Source organism: Lonchura striata, chromosome Z, assembly GCF_050655825.1.
Source record: "Lonchura striata isolate lonStrDom1 chromosome Z, ASM5065582v1, whole genome shotgun sequence".
NCBI classification, from domain to species: domain Eukaryota; kingdom Metazoa; phylum Chordata; class Aves; order Passeriformes; family Estrildidae; genus Lonchura; species Lonchura striata.
This window is the reverse complement of record NC_140740.1, coordinates 86,540,963-86,563,636: the sequence shown is the minus strand read 5'-3', so window position 1 is coordinate 86,563,636 and position 22,674 is coordinate 86,540,963. Positions and strand designations below refer to the sequence as shown.

Genomic DNA, 22,674 nt, shown 5'->3' with positions numbered 1-22,674 from the left:
AAGGAAAGGAAAGGAAAGGAAAGGAAAGGAAAGGAAAGGAAAGGAAAGGAAAGGAAAGGAAAGGAAAGGAAAGGAAAGGAAAGGAAAGGAAAGGAAAGGAAAGGAAAGGAAAGGAAAGGAAAGGAAAGGAAAGGAAAGGAGAGAAAAGAGAAAGGAGAGAAAAGAGAAAGGAGAAAAGAGAAAAGGAAAAGGAAAAGGAAAAGGAAAAGGAAAAGGAAAAGGAAAAGGAAAAGAACTTTCTAACTGCAGATTCACAAAGCCTTTTGCCTTCTGCACAGCTGCGTGTCGCCGCACCGCGCTCAGGAGAACGCTGAACTCTGGCTCTGGGGATCTGCCATCCTCGGGACACGACAGCTGACTTGGCAGGAGAAAGAAGCAGCAGAAAAGCTGCTGGCCGGCAAAGGGGTGTCAGCCCGAGTGAATGACCCTCACAGCATCTAGCAGTCAGAGTAATGGAGAGATGTGTGCTTGCCTCGCGGGCAGAGCACAGCCACTAGTCAGGGACACACGGACAGAGCAGAGACACCAGTCAGGGACACACGGACAGAGCACAGCCACCAGTCAGGGACACACGGACAGAGCAGAGGTACCAATCAAACAATGTGTGACCATGCAGACCAAAATAAGAAGTAAATATAAACAATGCCTCGAAGCACAATAAACGGCTTCTGCTTGATTCAGATTGACTCTGCAGAGTCCTTTGTCTCCTCAGCACCTCCATGCCTTTATATCCCCACACGGCTCGGATGGGGTCTCAGAACTCAGTTTCAGGAATCTGAGGGGTGTAATTTTGGCCCATCGTGGCTGCCAAGCTGGAGCACACAACAAAGGGCAGGTTTTTAGACGCTTCTCTTGTTGCAGGCACAAAGAACCGGGTGTTGCCTATTCAAGGGTCACACTGTGCAAGTCAGCAGGTTAATGCACACATAAACCACTTCTGGAGCAGTGCAATTTAATATTTCATACTCACCTTGACAGCAATATAAATAGAAACTTCCCTGATATTGGACAGCGGAGGATAAAGTCTTCCTTGGGCGAGCTCTTCGTCTGTCAACTGTTCTGCCAAAGCCTGAGGCAGGGAGACAAACGCTTTTTATTCGCTGCACCCCAAAAGTGACTAACAACAAGCCAGAACACCTGGGAGGATCGAGCTCTCAGCACCGGAGTGCTCCCACAGCACTGCCGTGAGGCACTCGGGATCTCAGCGTTTTCCATCCGAGGAACTGAGAGTCAGCACACACGAGCAAAACGAGCTCTGGCGTTTTGGGGGACGAATCCCCCGCAGCCGCAGAGCCCAGGGCAGGCAGAGGCAGCCCTGCTGCTCAGTAATCCACACAGGACACGCCTCCTGCATCATCACTGGAACCCACTCTGGCTTCGTTTGCTCAAAGCACTTCTTCCCCTCCCATCGTGGAGGTGATGGTAAAAGGGTTTTAAAATCACGGGGATTTCGGGTTAAAAGGAAAAATCAGCTCTGTAGGCCCTGGAAAAATAAACACGCTAAGCACATGGAGAACTCGTGCTTGATAGAACTGCACCATGTAGCTGGTACATCATAAGTGATATAATTGTTAGATGTGATGATTGGTTAGTAATTAAATATAAGTACTGTTAATCATAAGAATAATCATGAGAAACTCTGGTCAGTGACCTGAGAAAGATCACGAGAAACTCATGTCAATGAATATGATAGAACAATATAAGTTTAACAATTAATATGTGAGTTACATGTAAGAATAATAATCATGAGAAACTGTGGTCAGTGACCTAAGAAAGATCACGAGAAACTCATGTCAATGTATACAACAGAACAATATAAGTTTAATAATTAATATGTAAGTTATATAAGGATAGAATATAAAATAGGTTCAGGTCGAAAGCCATGTCAGAGTCAGATTTGCTTTTGCACCTCGATAGCAGAGCTCTCAATGAAAGCACCTGCAGATAATCACATCCTGTGATTATTTGTGTTCCTGAACAATATAAATTTAATAATTAATATGCTAATTAATATCAAAGTTATATAATGATAAAATATAAAATAGGTTCAGCTTGAAAGCCATGTGGGAGTCAGATTTGGTTCTGTACCCTGAATCCAGAGCTCTCAATAAAATCACCTGCAGATAATCACATCCCGTGATTATTTGTGTTCCTAAACAATGTAAATTTAATAATTAATATTAAATTAATATCTAAATTAGATAAGGATAGACTATAAAATAGGTTCAGCTCGAAAGCCGTGTTGGAGTCAGATTTGGGTCTGTACCCCGACTCCCAGAGCTCTCAATAAAATCACCTGCAGATAATCATATCCTGTGATTATTTGTGTTCCTGAACAATGTAAATTTAATAATTAATATGCAAATTAATATATAAGTTATATAAGGATAGAATATAGAATAGGTTCAGCTCGAAAGCTGTGTGGGAGTCAGATTTGGGTCTGTACCCTGACTCCCAGAGCCCTCAATAAAATCCCCTGTATATAATGACATCCGGTGATAATTTGTGTTCCTGAACGCTGACAGAGGGACAAGCCAACAGACACCAAACAGGAAAGCAGTGTGTTTCACCCGGATTTGAGAAAAGTCACCCGAGTCGTGTCGGGAGCCGCAGGCTGCCCTGCCCCTGGCTCACCTTGGCCGCCTCCAGGAACACCTTGTCGCTGATGTGCCGCACACTGCTGAGGATCACAGCCAGCGCCACGCCTGCAAGGACAGCACACGCTGCCAACACCCAGCCTGTGCAAGGAGCTGCCAGCCACCTCAGCATCACCCCAGAAACCTCCCCGCAGCCTTCTGCAGCGCCCCGGGCTGAGCCATCTCCCCCAGCCCTGCGCCGCGCGGGGACGGCTGTGACACTCGCAGCTCGGCCACAGCGGCGCTCCCAGAAGGAGCTGGAGCTCTGCAGCTCAGGCACGAAAGGGGAAGGCACACAAACACCCCCGTGCTACTTTCCTACGCCCCTAGTGCAGGTACAGCATAAGAGCCACCGACTCTGAGAGTTACGAACACAACTTCAAGTGCGTGTTAACGTTTTTTTCTGCTTTCCTCCCCAGACAAGCAGCAGAACCACAATGAGCAGCTTCCAAAGCCTTTAATAACAGCCTTTTGTTTTCTCAGCAGCATCCAGCTGGCTTTGCTCACAGGTGCCCCGCATCCAGCCTGGACTGACAGTCTGTCATCCAGCCACTCCCTCCTCCAAGCTCCCAAATTGGGGCAGCACCTCTGCATGCTGCTTCAGCAGCTGTGCCCGCGCCGCAGGGGAACCCAGGGAAAGGAAAGGCGCAGGCAGCCCAGTCCCAGAGGCCAGGCTGGGACAGCTGCGTTCATTACCTGGGAAGATGTAAGCGTTGTTCCCTTGGCCCGGCTTGAAGGTCCTGCCGTCCTTCAGAGTGACCAGCTCGAAGGGGCTGCCGCTGGCAAACAGGCACCGGCCCTGCGGGAGGAACGGGCGGTGCGGGAGCGGGGCAGGGCCACAGCCCCGGAGAGGGACCAGAGCCAGGGACACGGGGGGCACGGGGGGCACGGGGGACACGGGGGCACGGGGGGCACGGGGGACACGGGGGGACATGGGGGGCACGGGGGACACGGGGGACACGGGGGACATGGGGCGACATGGAGGACATGGGGGGCACGGGGGACACGGGGGGCACGGGGGGCACGGGGGACACGGGGGACACAGGGGACACGGGGGGCACGGGGGGCACGGGGGGCACGGGGGCACGGGGGACATGGGGGACACGGGGGGCACGGGGGACACGGGGGACATGGGGGACACGGGGGCACGGGGGGACATGGGGGACACGGGGGACATGGGGGGCACGGGGGGCACGGGGGACACGGGGGACATGGGGGGCACGGGGGACACGGGGGGCACGGGGGACACGGGGGACACGGGGGGCACGGGGGACACGGGGGACACGGGGGACATGGGGGGACACGGGGGACACGGGGGGCACGGGGGGACATGGGGGACACGGGGGACACGGGGGGCACGGGGGGCACGGGGGACACGGGGGGCACGGGGGACACGGGGGACATGGGGGGCACGGGGGGCATGGGGGGACATGGGGGGACACGGGGGACACGGGGGACATGGGGGGACACGGGGGACACGGGGGGACACGGGGGACACGGGGGACACGGGGGACATGGGGGGACACGGGGGACACGTGGGACACGGGGGACACGGGGGACACGGGGGGACACGGGGGACACGGGGGACACGGGGGACATGGGGGACACGGGGGGACACGGGGGGACACGGGGGACACGGGGGACACGGGGGACATGGGGGGACACGGGGGACACGTGGGACACGGGGGACACGGGGGACACGGGGGACATGGGGGGACACGGGGGACACGGGGGGCACGGGGGACACGGGGGGCACGGGGGACACGGGGAAATGGGGGACACGGGGGGCACGGGGGACACGGGGGGACACGGGGGACACAGGGGGCACGGGGGACATGGGGGGACACGGGGGACACGGGGGGCACGGGGGACACGGGGGGCACGGGGGACACGGGGAAATGGGGGACACGGGGGGCACGGGGGACACAGGGGGACACGGGGGACACGGGGGACACGGGGGGCACGGGGGACATGGGGGGACATGGGGGACACGGGGGACACGGGGGACACGGGGGGCACGGGCACTGCTCAGCCCTGCTCCAGGAGGGGACATGGGGGGACATGGGGGACACGGGGGGACACGGGCACTGCCCGGCCCTGCCCCAGGACGGGACACAGGGGGACACGAGGGACATGGGGGGACATGAGGCACTGCTTAACCTTGCTCCAGCAGGGGACACGGGGCACTGATCAGTTCTGCTCTGATGTGGGGACACGGGGGACACGGGGGGACACAGGGGGACATGGGGGACATGGGGGGCACGGGGGACACGGGGGGACATGGGGGACATGGGGGGCAAGGGGGGCACGGGGGGCACGGGGGGACACGGGGGGACACGGGGCACTGCCCAGCCCTGCCCCAGGACAGGACACGGGGCACTGCCCAGCCCTGCTCCAAGGGCATCTGAGGGGACACGGGGGGACACGGGGGGACACGGGGGGACACGGGGAGACATGGGGGGACACGGGGAGACATGGGGGGACACGGGGGACACGGGGAGACATGGGGGGACACGGGGGACACGGGCACTGCCCAGCCCTGCCCCAGGACAGGACACGGGCACTGCCCAGCCCTGGACACGGGTCACTGATCACCGGCTTGGAGCGACTGGCACCTGCAGCCCAGCTGTGTTAACCCCTACCACACCACAGCCACACCCAGACCCACCGGGACCCTTAAAACTCCTCCATGAGGAGCGCGAGCAAGAATTGGGCTGGTTCCCCTCCTAACTGTGCTCCTGGCCTCCTGCAGCTCCAGATTTTTGGGCGAGCAATGGGCACTGCCAGAGCGGGAATAAAAGATCGCTTTCCTACGGGAGGGCGTGGGGCACAGGGAGGAGCTGCTGTGTCACTCTGCTGCTCAGAGCAGTCAGAGCCGTGAATAATGCCATTTCCTTATCCTGCCTTGGAAAGGATTTCAATTTGCACTAAATAGCAAAACTCCTCTGAGTGTGAATCGCACCCTCTAGATAAATGACCGTCTTCTCAAGAACTAAACCCACTGAAAGCAAAAAAAAATCTTGACTTTTTTGAGTAACAGGTTTAGGAACGTCAGTTTAAAGCCTTTAACTGTGTCTGAAAACAAATTACCAGAGAGGCTGAAGGCTCTGAACTGTGTTTGGATGTCAGGGCAAACCCGCTGCAAGAGCCTTTCTGTGGAGGGAGCAAAGCAGAGCGGGGCAGGAGAGGACAGGACCAAAACACAAAGGAATTTAAAGGGCAGCAGCAGCCCTGAGAAAACACAGGAGCCTCGACAGGCTTCTCACAGGTGCTATCTAGTGGGAAAAAATGAGGAATGGAAGGTTGGAGATGTTGGCTTTGTTTCTTTCTGCAGCCTGAGATGTCAGCCCAGCCAGAATCAGCTGTCCCCAGGCCTGGGGACACGCGGGGTGAGGGCTCTGACCCCTAAAAACCTGACAAAGTGCATTAGCTAGGTGACAAAAACAGCCCCACACCACGGCCGGGGCTCTGAGTCCATTCCCTAGGTAACTGTGCACCTTGAAGGGAAAATACAATCTGAATGTAAGGCATGGGTCCCGCTGAGGGCATTCCAGAGAGACAAAGAGCTGGGTGAAAACAAACTGCTGGGCTGCAGGAGAGCGTAAAGAGACAAAAACATGGCAGAGTTGGTGAGTGAGGACGAACAAAACTTCATCAGCTGAACTCCTGGCTGTACAGCTAGCTCCTGCTTGCCTTCCACCCAAGATACTGGAATTTATGGACTGGAACGCTGCCCAGCTCTGCAGGTTAATGCAGGATATCCGAGAGATATGAAACAACCTTAATTTAAAAGTGTGTCCAGGGCAGGGAACGGAGCGGGGAAGGGAATGGAGAGTTCCTGAGGAGCTGGGAAGGGAATGGAGAGTTCCTGAGGAGCTGGGAAGGGAATGGAGAGTTCCTGAGGAGCTGGGAAGGGAATGGAGAGTTCCTGAGGAGCTGGGAAGGGAATGGAGAGTTCCTGAGGAGCTGGGAAGGGAATGGAGAGTTCCCGAGGGAGCTGGGAAGGGGCTGGAGAGTTCCTGAGGGAGCTGGGAAGGGAATGGAGAGTTCCTGAGGGAGCTGGGAAGGGAATGGAGAGTTCCTGAGGGAGCTGGGAAGGGAATGGAGAGTTCCTGAGGGAGCTGGGAAGGGAATGGAGAGTTCCTGAGGAGCTGGGAAGGGAATGGAGAGTTCCTGAGGAGCTGGGAAGGGGCTGGAGAGTTCCTGAGGAGCTGGGAAGGGAATGGAGAGTTCCTGAGGAGCTGGGAAGGGGCTGGAGAGTTCCTGAGGAGCTGGGAAGGGAATGGAGAGTTCCTGAGGAGCTGGGAAGGGGCTGGAGAGTTCCTGAGGAGCTGGGAAGGGAATGGAGAGTTCCTGAGGAGCTGGGAAGGGAATGGAGAGTTCCTGAGGAGCTGGGAAGGGAATGGAGAGTTCCTGAGGAGCTGGGAAGGGGCTGGAGAGTTCCTGAGGAGCTGGGAAGGGAATGGAGAGTTCCTGAGGAGCTGGGAAGGGAATGGAGAGTTCCTGAGGAGCTGGGAAGGGAATGGAGAGTTCCTGAGGAGCTGGGAAGGGGCTGTCCGGGGACAGGAGTGGACAGAGGCCATCCCTGCACAGGGGCACGAGGGGACAAGGGCCACCCCTGTTTGGGGACACGAGTGGACAGAGGCCACCCTTCCTGGGGACACGAGGGGACCCTGCTGACTGGTGCCAGCCCATCTCCTGCAGGCTGCGGGCATCACCCGCTCCCAGGGCTCTGCTCTGCCTCTGCCCTGCAAAGCCAGCCCCGAGCCTCTGCTGGGCGGCCAGCACGCCTCATTAGCACGCAAAATAATTAAAAAGAGCGGCGGGGAACAGGAGTTAATTGATCAAAGCCGCGTAGCAGTACTGCTGGTCAGTCTCTTCATGAGGCGCTAACAGGATTCGGGCTATTTTAATCTTTGCAAAATGCTGTCAGCTATAAAGGGAGTGGTTTTTCAGAGGGCCTGGCTCCCTGTGCAGAAGGGGAAGGGGAGGAGATCCCCAGAGCTCCCGTGCTCCCCGGCAGTGGGATCCCGCGCCCCGAGCAGCTCACACACCTCGGTCAGCGTGTACGCCTCCTCGGCCGTGCACTCGGCCTTGGCCGTGGGGTTGCTGAGCGCAAAGACGATGGGGCGCTCGTTGATGGAGGCCATGGCCCGCAGCACCTCCTGCGAGAACAGCCGGCCTGCGCCGGCCACGCCTGCGGGACACGGACACGGACAGGGGTCAGGGCCGGCTGACCAGGACAGGGACAGACACCCCACGGCTCAGGACAGGGACAGACACCCCACAGTCACAGGGACAGACACCCCACAGTCAGAGGGACAGACACCCCACAGTCAGAGGGACAGACACCCCACAGTCAGAGAAGGGACAGACACCCCACGGCTCAGGACAGGGACAGACACCCCACAGTCAGAGGGACAGACACCCCACAGTCAGAGGGACAGACACCCCACAGTCAGAGGGACAGACACCCCACAGTCAGAGGGACAGACACCCCACAGTCAGAGGGACAGACACCCCACAGCAGCCCAGGCAGCTCTCCAGCCTCCCAGCACAGCAAAGCTCCTCTGGCAGCTGGAGATGGGGACCAGGCACTGCTCCTGAATGGCTGACACTCACAGTCCTGGCTGGCTGACAACACACTGACAGGGTGTATTTGCACAGTGGCTACAAGCTGCAGGGCACCCAGCCACAAACCCCTCTCCTTTTCCAAATCAATCACGCGCATCCACGGAAGGAAATACATGCAATCCTGTCAGCTCTCGCAGACAGCCAGAGCTGTGAGTGGGTTCCTGAATCTGGGAACCAGGGCTTCCCTCTGGGAAGTCTGGCAGGGGTCAGGAATCCATGGACAGAGATCACAGACAGTGTCTCTGGGGGCTGTCTGTGATCTCTGTCCATGGAAATGAGTTTTCAATCTCACAGCATGAATTACAACCTCTGAGTGATATAATAATTAAGTGTGGCACGGGTGCAAAAGTCAAATTTTAGGTTTCTAAATAAGGAGTTCAAAGGGGACAAGCTGGAGGAAATTGGGTGTGCCTCATCCTTTTTCTCCTCCTTCATGCCCTCCATGTTTCACTGTGGTGTTGGCATTTTTCTGTTGGTTCAGGCTGGGGACACACTGTCCAACGTAGGTGACAGATATTGGCACGTTCTTGTAAATGCAGCCCAGGGAGTTTCTGGTATTTAATGTTTGTCACATCCCACTGAGGGCAGAGCCCCACACGCTGCCCTGCAGGACAGAGCTGGGCAGGGCAGCAGAACATGTTAGAGATCAACAGAATAAACAACCTGGAAACCAGCACAGATTAATTACAACTTCTTCTTTGACATTGAGGCTGACAGACAGAGACTTTTACAATCTCAGAATCATCAACTGATGTGCCACTGAGGACACAGGGAGCACCACAGCTCTGTGTATTTTTAAGCAGAAAATTGTGGGACTCAGACTCAGTCAAAGAAAGAAACTGGGAGTTTCTAGCCAGGCAAAAAGCCTGGGGAAGAATGTAAATAATTCTTTATCTCTCTGTTTTTCACATTGTTTATAGTTAAGTTCTATCACTGTGCGTCAAGCACTCTGCACCAATGGTGGTGGGTTGTTTTCACTTCAGAACCAATGGATTTGATCCTCACAAAGCTCTGTATAAAGAGCGGGGTATTTTGAATAAATCAGAGTTTTACTCTCAGGAGTTGGTGCTCACAAAGCTCTGTATAAAGAGCGGGGTATTTTGAATAAATCAGAGTTTTACTCTCAGGTGTTGGTGCTCACAAAGCTCTGTATAAAGAGCGGGGTATTTTGAATAAACCAGAGTTTTACTGTCAGGAGTTGGTGCTCACAAAGCTCTGTATAAAGAGCTGTGTATTTTGAATAAATCAGAGTTTTACACTCAGGAGTTTGTGCTCACAAAGCTCTGTATAAAGAGCGGGGTATTTTGAATAAACCAGAGTTTTACTCTCAGGAGTTGGTGCTCACAAAGCTCTGTATAAAGAGCGGGGTATTTTGAATAAAGCAGAGTTTTACTCTCAGGAGTTGGTGCTCACAAAGCTTTGTATAAAGAGCGGGGTATTTTGATAAATCAGAGTTTTACTCTCAGCAGCTTCTGAGTCAAGCCTCTTCATTCCCATCCTGCCTCGACAGCGACAGAAAATTGACCTCGTATTTCCATCTGATTTCCACCAGCCGACAGCCATCACAAGCTTCCCAGAGCCCTGCCAGCAAATTAAAGGCAGCCAGACCCCAAATGACAGAGGAATGACCGACTCACCGATGATGGCTGAAGGCCGAAGCACATTCACTGCCTCTACAAATGTCTTTGGTGTGTGCTCTGGAGCCCGGTGCGTGAACGGCTCCTGGTTGGAATCCACCTTCTGCTCCCGGCCCTGCAGGCGGAACACCCGTTGCTCCTGAGAGGGATGGGGAAGGCGGCGCTCACCCGTGCCGGGATTCCAGCCGTGCCCGGCCCCTACCTGGACCAGCAGGCCGTGCTTGTCGAACATCCATATCCTCCTGGAGGCCTCCTCGTGGGAAACGCCGCCTTCCATCATGGCCATGACGATGAGGTTGGCGATGCCCAGGGCGGCCTGGTGGTGCAAGGACTGGGGTTTGTGGCGGGTGGCACCAGAGCTCTGCCACCACACCCTGTCGGGCGACTCCCCTGGCAGGGGAAACCCTCCTGGGGCAGCTCTGTGCCAGGAACAGCAGACGCACAGCACCTTTTCTGTCTTCAGCTTCTGTTTGTTGGTATCTTATCAAGACCTCAGCACGCTGTCTGCCCCCAGACCTTGCTTGTGTGAAAACAGCACAAAAACGGCCAAGGGCCTTGTGCTGCGAGGCCTTTTGAGTCTAATCACAAATTAAAGTGCCCAATTAAGAAGTGACACCTGGATTATTTCCCTTTCTAACCCAATAAATTACCCCTAAAGACCCGCAATGCAGATTTTCCTACCCAATTACAAGATACCACCCAAACCCAAGAAGGAGGAATAAGAAAGAAAAAAGGAACTCAAGGCAGCACCTTGCACCCTCCATCTTGAACCCATCTATAACATACTAAAAATCCTAAAACCTACATTTCTCACCCATGTGACACACTACACGACTATCTACAACCCCTACAATCCATTTCACACTTTTGTGGTCTCTGGTTTTCCTTGGGGCTTTGGGAGTTTTCTCCATGAATGAGGGTCGAGGTCAGTGTTTTCCTGGGAGATTTTCCTACCCAATTACAAGATATGACCCAAACCCAAGAAGAAGAAGAGAGAAGAAAGGAACTCGAGACAACACCCTGTACCCTCCATCTTGAACCCATCTACACCACACTAAAAATCCTAAAAACTAAATTTCTCACCCATGTGACACACTACAATCTCTACAATCCATTTCACACCTCTGTGGTCTCTGGTTTACCTTGAGGCTTTGGGAGTTTTCTCCATGAATGAGGGTCGAGGTCAGTGTTTTCTGGGGAGCCAGAGCACGCCGGGGCAGACAGGGGGAGATTCCCCTGCCCTGTTTCCCACAAAAACCCCTCACACCTGCAGGGCCCTTATGCACATGGAGAACTCCTCTAGTTATTTATTTATTTATTTATTTATTTATTTATTCTTTATTTCATTATTAATTATTTAATTTAATTTAAATTTAATTTCATTTTTTTTTCAAATTTAATAAATAAAAAATATTTAATTATCCATTGTATAGTTAAATAATTTTGGTCAGCAGCACAGGAGCAACAGTGCTGATGTGCACCAGGTGCCTGCTCCAAACTGAATCATCTCTGCTGAGAAAAACTCTTCCCTGCACTTCCCCCCGGCGCCACAGAAACCAACGGGATGCTCTCACTGCACCATGGTTTTGTGGTGGGTTTCCCTTCAAGTACACACAAGTCCCTGGTGCTTTTTGCTTTTTGCAAGGCCGTGCAGGGAAATTAAAAATGTGAGTCCCTGCAAATGTTTAGCACCTTTCACGCAGTCCTGCTCAGGCAGAGTCCTTTCTGCTAATGCGTTCCAGCTGGCCTAGTGTGGGACTCAGACTCAGTCAAAGGAAGAAACTGGGAGTTTCTAACCAGGCAAAAAGCCTGGGAAAGAATGTAAATAATTCTTTATCTCTCTGTTTTTCACATTGTTTATAGTTAAGTTCTATCACTGTGCGTCAAGCACTCTGCACCAATGGTGGTGGGTTGTTTTCACTTCAGAACCAATGGATTTGATCCTCACAAAGCTCTGTATAAAGAGCGGGGTATTTTGAATAAACCAGAGTTTTACTCTCAGGTGTTGGTGCTCACAAAGCTCTGTATAAAGAGCGGGGTATTTTGAATAAATCAGAGTTTTACTCTCAGGAGTTGGTGCTCACAAAGCTCTGTATAAAGAGCGGGGTATTTTGAATAAATTAGAGTTTTACTCTCAGGTGTTGGTGCTCACAAAGCTCTGTATAAAGAGCGGGGTATTTTGAATAAATCAGAGTTTTACTCTCAGGAGTTGGTGCTCACAAAGCTCTGTATAAAGAGCGGGGTATTTTGAATAAATCAGAGTTTTATACTCAGGAGTTGGTGCTCACAAAGCTCTGTATAAAGAGCGGGGTATTTTGAATAAATCAGAGTTTCACTCTCAGGAGTTGGTGCTCACAAAGCTCTGTATAAAGAGCGGGGTATTTTGAATAAATCAGAGTTTTACTGTCAGGAGTTGGTGCTCACAGAGCTCTGTATAAAGAGCGGGGTATTTTGAATAAATCAGAGTTTTACTCTCAGGAGTTGGTGCTCACAAAGCTCTGTATAAAGAGCGGGGTATTTTGAATAAAGCAGAGTTTTACACTCAGGAGTTAGTGCTCACAAAGCTCTGTATAAAAGAGTGGGGTATTTTGAGTAAACCAGAGTTTTACTCTCACAGCCTTCTGAATCAGTCTCTTCATTCCCATCCTGCCTCGACAGCGACAGCCTCACATGAGGAGCTGTAAAGGGAACTCAGAGAAGGCAGATCCCCACAATGAGGAAACACACATTTTAGGTATCTCGGGCTGCTCGGGGCCCTTAGGAGGACTCACCTCTCCCGCTCCGAGGAACAGCACTTTCTGCTCGGTCAGCGGCTTCCCGGTGGCTTTCTGTGCTGCCAGCAGCCCTGCCAAGGCCACCGAGGCCGTCCCTGTGAGAGCAGAGCACAGCTGAACACGCCTGCACGGCAGGCTGGGGCTCGGGAAGAGCTCCTGCACGGATGTCCAGAACAGGAATGCGGGCATACCCTGGATGTCGTCGTTGAAGGTGCAGTACTTCTCCCTGTACTTCCTTAGGAACCGGAAAGCGTTGTGGTTCCCAAAGTCCTCAAACTGGATGAGCGTGTTCTGGCCGTACCTGCAGGAGACGGCAAACACCCCGTCAGGGCTGCACCCGTGCATCTCTGACCATCACTGGAGAGCAGAGGCTGCACCCGTGCATCTCTGACCATGCTGGAGAGCAGAGGCTGCACCCGTGCATCTCTGACCATCAATGGAGAGAGCAGAGGCTGCACCCGTGCATCTCTGACCATCGCTGCACACAGCAGAGGCTGCACTCGTGCATCTCTGACCATAGCTGGAGAGCAGAGGCTGCACCCGTGCATTTCTGACCATCGCTACACATAGCAGAGGCTGCACTCCTGCATCTCTGACCATCACTGCACACAGCAGAGGCTGCACCCGTGCATTTCTGACCATCATGGGACAGAGCAGAGGCTGCACCCGTGCATTTCTGACCATCACTGGAGAGAGCAGAGGCTGCACCCGTGCATCTCTGACCATTGCTGGAGAGAGCAGAGGCTGCTCTGGTGCATTTCTGACCATCACTGGACAGAGCACAGGCTGCACTCGTGCATTTCTAACCATCACTGCACACAGCAGAGGCTGCACCCGTGCATCTCTGACCATCACTGGAGAGAGCAGAGGCTGCACCCGTGCATCTCTGACCATCATGGGACAGAGCAGAGGCTGCACCCGTGCATCTCTGACCATCACTGGAGAGAGCAGAGGCTGCACCCGTGCATCTCTGACCATCATGGGACACAGCAGAGGCTGCACTCGTGCATCTCTGACCATTGCTGCACACAGCAGAGGCTGCACTCACTGTTGTCTCTGTCATCAGGCCGTGCCCTGCAGCTCTGGCCCCAGATCACGCCCGGCAGCGTGCTCTAGTCCCTGTGGTGTCACTCCAGGGACAGCCTGCCCCACTGGTGGTGCTCTCCTCGGGTGGGAAGCAGCTGCTGGCGCTGCCCTGCGTCCTACCTGTCCGTGATGGCCTCCATGAACTCATCGATCAGGTCGTCGTAGACCTGCGAGCGGTCCCTCTTCTGGTACAGCCCCATGTAGAAGGGATCCTTCAGGAGCGTCTGCAGGGGGAAAACCAGGCAGAGCAGCGGTGAGCACCCAGCCGAGCTCCTTGCGCGCTGCCCCAGCCTGCATCGCTGCTCTCCAAGTTCAGCTGGCTGCTGGTGGCTGCTTTGGGGACAGCACAAACCGATGCTCTGAGCAGTAAACAGCTTCAACAAACCCAATTCCCACTGCCAGCTTCGGAAAAGCCAGGTCAAAACTGGCTGACCAGCATTCCAGCTACTTCCATACACAGCCTTTCACGCACAAATCAACAGGCGCTTTTAAATCGCTGCACAGCCAACTCCAATCCACTTGCCCTTTGCACAAAATATTTAGGTTATCTTAAACGAAAGTGCTCAAAAACCACCCCAGCTCTGTTACTTAAAACAACCCCGTTTTATAGGGGTAACTCACTGTGTTATCGGTCCCCACGTCGATGCACACAGGCAGGCATTTGTCCGGGTGTATCCCTGCGCAGGCTGTGTACAAACACAGCTTTCCCACCGGAATTCCCATCCCGTACACCCCCAGGTCTCCAAGACCCAGTATTCTTTCTCCGTCAGTGACGACAACAGCCTGATGGGCAAAAAAAAAAAAGAAGGAAAAAAAAGGCAGAAAAAAAAAAGCAGGTCAAAATCATACATGATCACTGAAATTTATAAGGATTACATCAATGGAAGTTGTGTTTTCTTCTCGGGAAAAAATTGAGGTATGTTTGCACAGCCAAAAGAAGAACAGATCATGAGGAGTATTTTCCTCAACCCATAAACCTCACATTTAGGATGAAACACTGATCTTCAAGATATGCATTACCTTAATTAGCTGCACTCTGCCTTCGTCACTAAAGAGCCAAGAATGCACTACGTAATATTTATGTTTCCATCAAATACTAATAAATCTTAAAGGACTCAGCTGATGGAATAACAACGATAAACTAGATCACACTGTGACAGTACCTTAACGTCGTTCTCTGGCCAGTTGTTCACAATTGACCTGATGTGGCCTCTGTCTGAGATGGAAATAAATAACCCCCTGAAAGGAAAAAAACAAAACAAAAACAAAACCACAAACCAGAAATATTTAGTGGGTGACGATCAGAAATTTCACCTTGCTTTTGTAAAACTGAATGCCAAACAGGACAATTTAAAATTCAAAGTTTTATGTAACTTGACATAAATCGCTCAAAGGACAATATCTGTTCCTGCCTGGGCCTGAGGAACACCTGAACCACCCCTGTGCAGCAGGGTGACACCCAGATGGGCCTGAGGAACACCTGAACCACCCCTGTGCAGCAGGGTGACACCGGGATGGGCCTGAGGAACACCTGAACCACCCCTGTGCAGCAGGGTGACACCGGGATGGGCCTGAGGAACACCTGAACCACCCCTGTGCAGCAGGGTGACACTGTGCTGGGGCTGAGGAACACCTGAACCACCCCTGTGCAGCAGGGTGACACTGTGCTGGGGCTGAGGAACACCTGAACCACCCCTGTGCAGCAGGGGTGAGGGTGATCTCCAGAATTCCCTTTCAGCCTACACTCAGAAGGGACTCTGATACCTGGGGAAATCTCCCTTGGAATTACCCTTCCTTTCCACCCAGGAACAGTCGGTGCTCTTACTTTGGCCTCCTGAAGATGTGCCCGTACTGCGAGCAGGCCAAGCCCACGGTCGGGGTGTACACGATGGGCATCAGCCGCTCGATGTCGTCCTGCAGCACCCGGTAGAACAGCTTCTCGTTCCTCTCCTGGATCCCCATGATGTAGATGTACCTGCAATCGATCAGCGCGGGGAAAAAGCGATGCTCGCTGCTGGTTTGATCAGGAAAGAAACCTCCCTTGCGGGCAGGAGAGCCACAGGGGAGGTGGGGAAGGGAGCAGCGGTGCTGAAGGTGAGACACAAGTGATGGGTGGTGTGGGAACCTGGCAGGGATCAGGAATCCATGGACAGAGATCACAGACAGTGTCTCTGGGGGCTCGTAGAGCCCCCAGAGACACTGTCTGTGATCTCTGCCCATGGAAATGAGTTTTCAGTCTCACAGCATGAATTACAACCTCTGAGTGTTTGATATAAATAATAATCAAGTGTGGCACAGGTGCAAAAGTAAAATTTTAGCATTCTAGATAAGGCATGCAAAGGGGACAAGCTGGAGGAAATTGGGTGTGCCTTGTCCTTTTTCTCCTTCTCCATGCCCTCCATGTCTCACTGTGCTGTTGGCATTTTTCTGTTGGTTCAGGCTGGGGACACACTGTCCAACGTAGGTGACAGATATTGGCACGTTCTTGTAAATGCAGCCCAGGGAGTTTCTGGTATTTAATGTTTGTCACATCCCACTGAGGGCAGAGCCCCACACGCTGCCCTGCAGGACAGAGCTGGGCAGGGCAGCAGAACATGTGAGAGATAAACAGAATAAACAACCTGGAAACCAGCACAGATTAATTACAACTTCTTCTTTGACATTGAGGCTGACAGACAGAGACTTTTACAATCTCAGAATCATCAATACACAGATTCCAACAGGGTGGGACTGCTGACACAGTAAGAATTCACAATTACAGACAGCCCAGCGGTGTGCTGAAAAAGGAACCAAGGAGTCTCTGTCCCCTTGTAAACAAAATTACAGAGAAATAATTTCACATCCAGAGGATGTGTGTTGTGAATCCCAACGCTGACACACACGTGCAGCAAACTGAGCCCTACCTCCATCCTGAAGGACAGATGCAGATGTGTAAATTAAACTTGGATTTCTGCAGATTTATCCACAATTTTCTGTGCATCAACCCATAGTCAGTCCTGTTGGAGCTCAAAATGTCTCTCAGACATTTTTAGAGATTCCAGGCCTTGGTCAGAAGCATTCTAGACCCTGGCAGGCAGCTGCAAACAGCTGTGATTTTGAGTTTGAGCCATGGAATGAGTTACCAGCTTTGGAGGTGGAACAAGCAGTCACAAAAGGTTAGATAGTATGGTAAAAGTAATTACAAAGTAGAGAGGATAATTTTTTAGTATTGTACAGGGGGGTTTTATCACCTGTACAGGGGGGTTTTCACTTTGTACATGGAGGTCAGAAGTTCTAAGATGGAGGAAAGTGGGCTGACCCTGTTCTTCCTCCTTCTTCTTCCTCACCTCCATGTTCTTGGTGATGTTGGCACTCACAGATTGGTTTGGAGTAGAAAAGCACTTTGTAACATAGGTAATAGGTATTGGGGAAAAACTATAAATATTTAACACATAATGTACCATATAAAAGAGAGCAGCAGCCCTGGGTGGGAGAGAAGCAGCAGTCGGGTCAGAGAGGATGTCAGGGTGTGTGTGTGCCTCTGCCTGAGCTGTGAGCAAACCACAGCAGCCCCAGAAGAAAATCTTTTAGATAACAAACAATAAACTGCCTTGAGACCGAACAGCAAGAGCCTGAGCAGTTTTTCTTTGGAAGCACGGGCTGGAGGAGGAATTTCACCACCACATGGGACCCCAGAATAAGGCCGGGGTTCCCACAGTCCTGCTGACCCAAGGACACAAAGATAAGGAATTAGCAAGCTGCCTTAGACACAACTGCTTTGGGCCAGCTAGTGACCTGGTGTGGATTTAAGAGCCATCTTCCAGCCCTGGTGAGGACAAAAGAGCTTTGATGTGGGCTAGCGAGGCCCAAGCCACTCCAGCTCTCCTCCTGCCTGCAGCAGACCGTGCATTTTCACAGGCAGAGGTACATAAAGACTGTGTGAGAACACTAATGGGGTGCTAAAAACACGGCACCCTCAAAATACAACACAGCAAAATCCTTTGTGGTCCACCAAACCAGTGTGTTAAGTAATAAAAGGTATTTAAAAAAAAGGTATTCAAAAAATACACATGATGAGAGTTAAAATTGCACTCTCATAGTTCCTTTTCAGCAGGAACTACTGTATACGTTAAACACTGGTTTTGGTATCTCAAATGCTCATTTTGCCTTCATCATCACACATTTTTAGAGATGGGGCTGAATGCCACCCCCCAGCCTGCCACTCCATCTCACATATCACAGAAATACGTGTCACAGCTTACAGGCAGCTTTGCAGCTTTGTCACTGATCTTCACACATTCTCTTTTGCTGTTTTATGAACGTGGAATATTAAAAGCAAAAAAAAGTTTAAAAAAAAGGACAAAAAAAGCTTCCCAGCCTCATTTGACTGCAGGATGAAAGCGGTTTTCTGTGCCAGAGTGAAAAGGACACCCGATTGTGGGACTCAGATTCAGTCAAAGGAAGAAACGAGAGTTTCTAGACAGGCAAAGAGCTGGGAAAGAATGTAAATAATTCTTTATCTCTCTTGTTTTTCACATTGTTTATAGTTAAGTTCTATCACTGTGCGTCAAGCACTCTGCACCAATGGTGGTGGGTTGTTTTCACTTCAGAACCAATGGATTTGATCCTCACAAAGCTCTGTATAAAGAGCAGGGTATTTTGAATAAACCAGAGTTTTACTCTCAGGAGTTGGTGCTCACAAAGCTCTGTATAAAGAGCGGGGTATTTTGAATAAAGCAGAGTTTTACTCTCAGGAGTTGGTGCTCACAAAGCTCTGTATAAAGAGCGGGGTATTTTGAATAAATCAGAGTTTTACACTCAGGAGTTGGTGCTCACAAAGCTCTGTATAAAGAGCGGGGTATTTTGAATAAACCAGAGTTTTACTCTCAGGAGTTGGTGCTCACAAAGCTCTGTTTAAAGAACGGGGGGTATTTTGAATAAATCAGAGTTTTACTGTCAGGAGTTGGTGCTCACAAAGCTCTGTATAAAGAGCGGGGTATTTTGAGTAAACCAGAGTTTTACTGTCAGGAGTTGGTGCTCACAAAGCTCTGTATAAAAGAGCAGGGTATTTTGAATAAACCAGAGTTTTACTCTCAGCAGCTTCTGAGTCAGAGTCTTCTCATTCCTCGACAGCGACACCCAATAACTTAAAACCCAGCAGAGGCACTAGAAGCTTTGGTTACCCCCGCAGAGAATTTCCACCTTTCCATCTTACTCCCGCTCGCTCCCACCGCAGCACGAGCACTCACTTCTCCAAGGGGTCGGTCATTTTTGCCAAATTCTTGTGGAAGCGCAAGGCCTGGATGTCCTGTGTCTCGATTTTGGGAGGCAGGAGTCCCTGCAGCCCCAGCATCTGTCGCTCGTGCAGGGTGAAGGCCATGCCCTGGAAACGAGAGCGACATCAGTCCTTGCCCCTGGCCCTGCCTCTCCTCGCAGCTCTTCCTCTGCAGCCTTTTCTCCAGCAGGGCTGGGACCTCCGCTGGGCTCTCCTCACTTTTCGGGGCCGTTCCTTTCCACCACAGACCCTGCCGAGTTAATTTTCCTCTGTGGAGCTGGGGAGAAGCAAAGAGTTAAAAGCGAAACGGGATAAAAGTGGAATAACAGCTGCTTTTCCAGTTGTTTCACCCAGCCTGGTTCCTACAGCCGCAGACAGGAACACTCAGATTTTTACCCAAATTGCTCCATTTGCTGCTTTTTTCAGCAATACAGCCCGATGCCCCTGATGCCCTAATGCTTCTGGAAGATCGCTGTCCAACCCAAACTTCATTTTCACTCAGGGATGGATCTAACCCCTTTGCCTACTGCCAAAAAAACCCACCTGCAAAAACCTCCTGCTCTTCTCCATCCGGGAGATGGACAGTGCACAGAGTTTAAATTTATTTAAATTTATTTAAATACCAACTCAAACCGTTTTTCAACCTTCAGATTCTTACTGCCGAGTGGGGAAAAAATATTAAAAGCTTTCTAAGGTTTGCCTTATGCTTTGTAATTACACTGCAAATTCCTCCTGCCGTCAGAAAGGTCAGGGAATCAGATGATTCCTGTGGAACACATCCGTGTTCAACCCCTCGACTGACATGAAAACAAAAACCAGCGCCTTTCCACTTGACAGTAATTCAGACATCAATTCGGATTCAATTCAGACTTGGCGTCAATTCAGATTAGAACACAAATATTCTCACCTCTGCTTGTGTGAGAACAGACTCTTCACAGGCAATTAACACAAATTTCTGAAAATAGGCCAGTTGTAGTGTAATTCATCATACCTGGATGGTTTCTAAACAATAATCCTTAGAAAAAAAAATCCCATTGTTAAAATAATTACTATTTTTACATTATTTTTCTCCTTCCTGTTTAGGTCATATTTAATATCGGTTGTTTTGACAACATTGACTAAAGCAGTCCACCTGCTTTTCTGCACTAATTCTACACTGTGCTCTATAGTAATTAAACACTTGAAGAGCTAGAAATCAACAAAAAAACAACAACCCAAACCCAAAACCTTCACTGTTTTGCCCTTTTTCAGAAAACTCCACCTATTTAGCCCTAAAATGAACCTGTTTTGCTCTGTATTTATTTTCATGTCTGCCAACCTTTCATGCAGTAGATTTGACACTAAATACTGATTTAAGTTTAACCTTTTTCTACTAGCACAGCAGAGTTTTTCCACAAGAAGTCAGAAGTTACTTGCAAAACACTGGTTTTTTTCCCAGTCTCATTGCTGTTCTCCAGAATTCTCCCAATACTAAATACAAATACATTTCAGATGACAGTTCATTCTCCCAGTTTTTAACCTTGCTGCCATTTCTTTTTTGGGATTTTTTTTGGTTTTTTGGTTTTGTTTTGTTTTAGTTTGGGGGGTTTTTTTGTTTGTTTTAGTTTTGGTTTATTTTGTTGTTTGGTTGGTTTTTTGTTTTTGTTTTGTTTTGTTTTGACTTGATTTTTTGGTTTTGTTTTTTGTTTTTTGTTGGTTTGTTTGTTTGTTTGTTGGTTTTTGTGGGGGTTTTTTTGGGGGGGTTTGTTGGTTTTATGGGTTTTTTGAGTTTTTTTTTTTTTGTTGTTTGGGGTCTTTTTGTTTGGTTTGGTATTTTGTTTTTGGTTTTGGTTTGTTTATTGTTTTTGTGGTTTTTGTTTTGTTTTGTTTTGTTTTGTTTTCCATTGGTTTTGTGGGTTCTTTGTTTGTTTTTTGTTTGTTTGGTTTCATTTTTTTGTTGTTTGTTTGGGGTGGTGTTTTTTTTTTTTGTTTTGTTTTGGTTTTTGTTTTTGCTTCTGATTTTTTGTTTGGTTTGTTTGTTGTTTTTTGGGAGTGGGGTTTTTTGTTGTTTTTTTGGGGGTTTTAGGGTTTTTTTGTGTTTTTTTTGGGGAGGTATTTTTTGTTTTTGTTGGTTTTTTTTTGTTTTGTTTTGTTTTGTTTTGTTTTTTGTTGGTTTTTTTTTTGTGGGGTGCAACAATCACTTTACCACTTGAGCAGTGTTTTTTTTTCAAGCGCTGACCTGAATAATCCAACATTTCCACGAAGAACACAAACTGACAGGAGAGAAACTCGCTTTTCCTGTGTTGTGAGGGACGAGCTCCACTCCTGTGTGCTTCACAAGAAACTTTAATCCCCTTGTGGAAGCAGAAATTAGAAATTCGCTCTCCACAGGAACCCCTCTCACACCTTCCCTGCCCCTCGCACCCCGGCTTGCTGCCATCAGCTCAGCACCTTTAAATACAGATAAATACCTTTAAATACAGCAGAACTTTCCCACCCAAACTGCTTGTGATGGTAAAAGGGTTTTAAAATCACGGGGATTTCGGGTTAAAAGGAAAAATCAGCTCTGCAGGCCCTGCAAAAATAAACACGCTAAGCACATGGAGAACTCGTGCTTGATAGAACTGCACTGTGTAGCTAATACATAATCATTGATATAATTGTTAATGTGATGATTGGTTAGTAATTAAATATAATTACTGTTTAATCATAAGAATAATCATGAGAAACTCTGGTCAGTGACCTGAGAAAGATCACGAGAAACTCATGTCAATGAATATGATAGAACAATATAAGTTTAACAATTAATATGTGACTTACATGTAAGAATAATAATAATGAGAAACTGTGGTCAGGGACCCAATAAAGATCCTGAGAAACTCATGTCAATGTATACAACAGAACAATATAAGTTTAATAATTAATATGTGAGTTATATAAGGATGGAATATAAAATAGGTTCAGGTCGAAAGCCATGTCAGGGTCAGATTTGGGTCTGTACCCTGACTCCCAGAGCTCTCAATAAAATCACCTGCAGATAATCATATCCCATGATTATTTGTGTTCCTGAACAATGTAAATTTAATAATTAATATGCAAATTAACATATAAGTTAAATAAGGATAGACTATAAAATAGGTTCAGCTCAAAAGCCGTGTCGGAGTCAGATTTGGGTCTGGACCCTGACTCCCAGAGCTCTCAATAAAATCACCTGCAGATAGTGATATCCTGTGATTATTTGTGTTCCGGAACAATGTAAATTTAATAATTAATATGCAAATTAATATGTGAGTTATATAAGGATAGAATATAAAATAGGTTCAGGTCGAAAGCCATGTCAGATTCAGATTTGTGTCTGTACCCCGACTCCCAGAGCTCTCAATAAATGCACCTGCAGATAATCATATCCTGTGATTATTTGTGTTCCTGAACAATGTAAATTTAATAATTAATATGCAAATTAATATGTGAGTTATATAGGGATAGAATATAAAATAGGTTCAGCTCGAAAGCTGTGTGGGAGTCAGATTTGGGTCTGTACCCCTGATTCCCAGAGCTCTTAATAAAATCACCTGCAGATGATCATATCCTGTGATTATTTGTGTTCCTAAACTATGTAAACTTAATAATTAATATGCAAATTAATATCTAAGTTATATAAGGATGGAATATAA

The 22,674-nt window shown here is 49.6% G+C and overlaps 1 protein-coding gene across 4 annotated transcripts in view; it reads right to left on the bottom strand.

Moving 5' to 3' along the window:
- ME2 (malic enzyme 2) overlaps positions 1-22,674 on the bottom strand; it is a 44,617-nt gene that overhangs the window by 5,281 nt on the left and 16,662 nt on the right. For 2 of the 4 annotated variants that reach the window (XM_077790203.2, XM_077790202.2), the window contains exons 3-15: positions 18,996-19,129; positions 15,593-15,742; positions 14,931-15,006; positions 14,389-14,550; positions 13,888-13,991; positions 12,873-12,982; positions 12,679-12,776; positions 10,110-10,223; positions 9,908-10,022; positions 7,691-7,833; positions 3,333-3,435; positions 2,635-2,705; positions 971-1,069 (exon numbers count right to left, since the gene is read on the bottom strand). In XM_077790203.2, the coding sequence (XP_077646329.2) occupies positions 971-1,069; positions 2,635-2,705; positions 3,333-3,435; positions 7,691-7,833; positions 9,908-10,022; positions 10,110-10,223; positions 12,679-12,776; positions 12,873-12,982; positions 13,888-13,991; positions 14,389-14,550; positions 14,931-15,006; positions 15,593-15,742; positions 18,996-19,129 (1,479 nt within the window). Of the gene's footprint in view, positions 1-970; positions 1,070-2,634; positions 2,706-3,332; positions 3,436-7,690; positions 7,834-9,296; positions 9,398-9,736; positions 10,023-10,109; positions 10,224-12,678; positions 12,777-12,872; positions 12,983-13,887; positions 13,992-14,388; positions 14,551-14,930; positions 15,007-15,592; positions 15,743-18,995; positions 19,130-19,240; positions 19,299-22,674 lie in introns of those variants that run through there. The other 2 variants (XM_085567650.1, XM_085567651.1) reach the window with 2 other exon arrangements.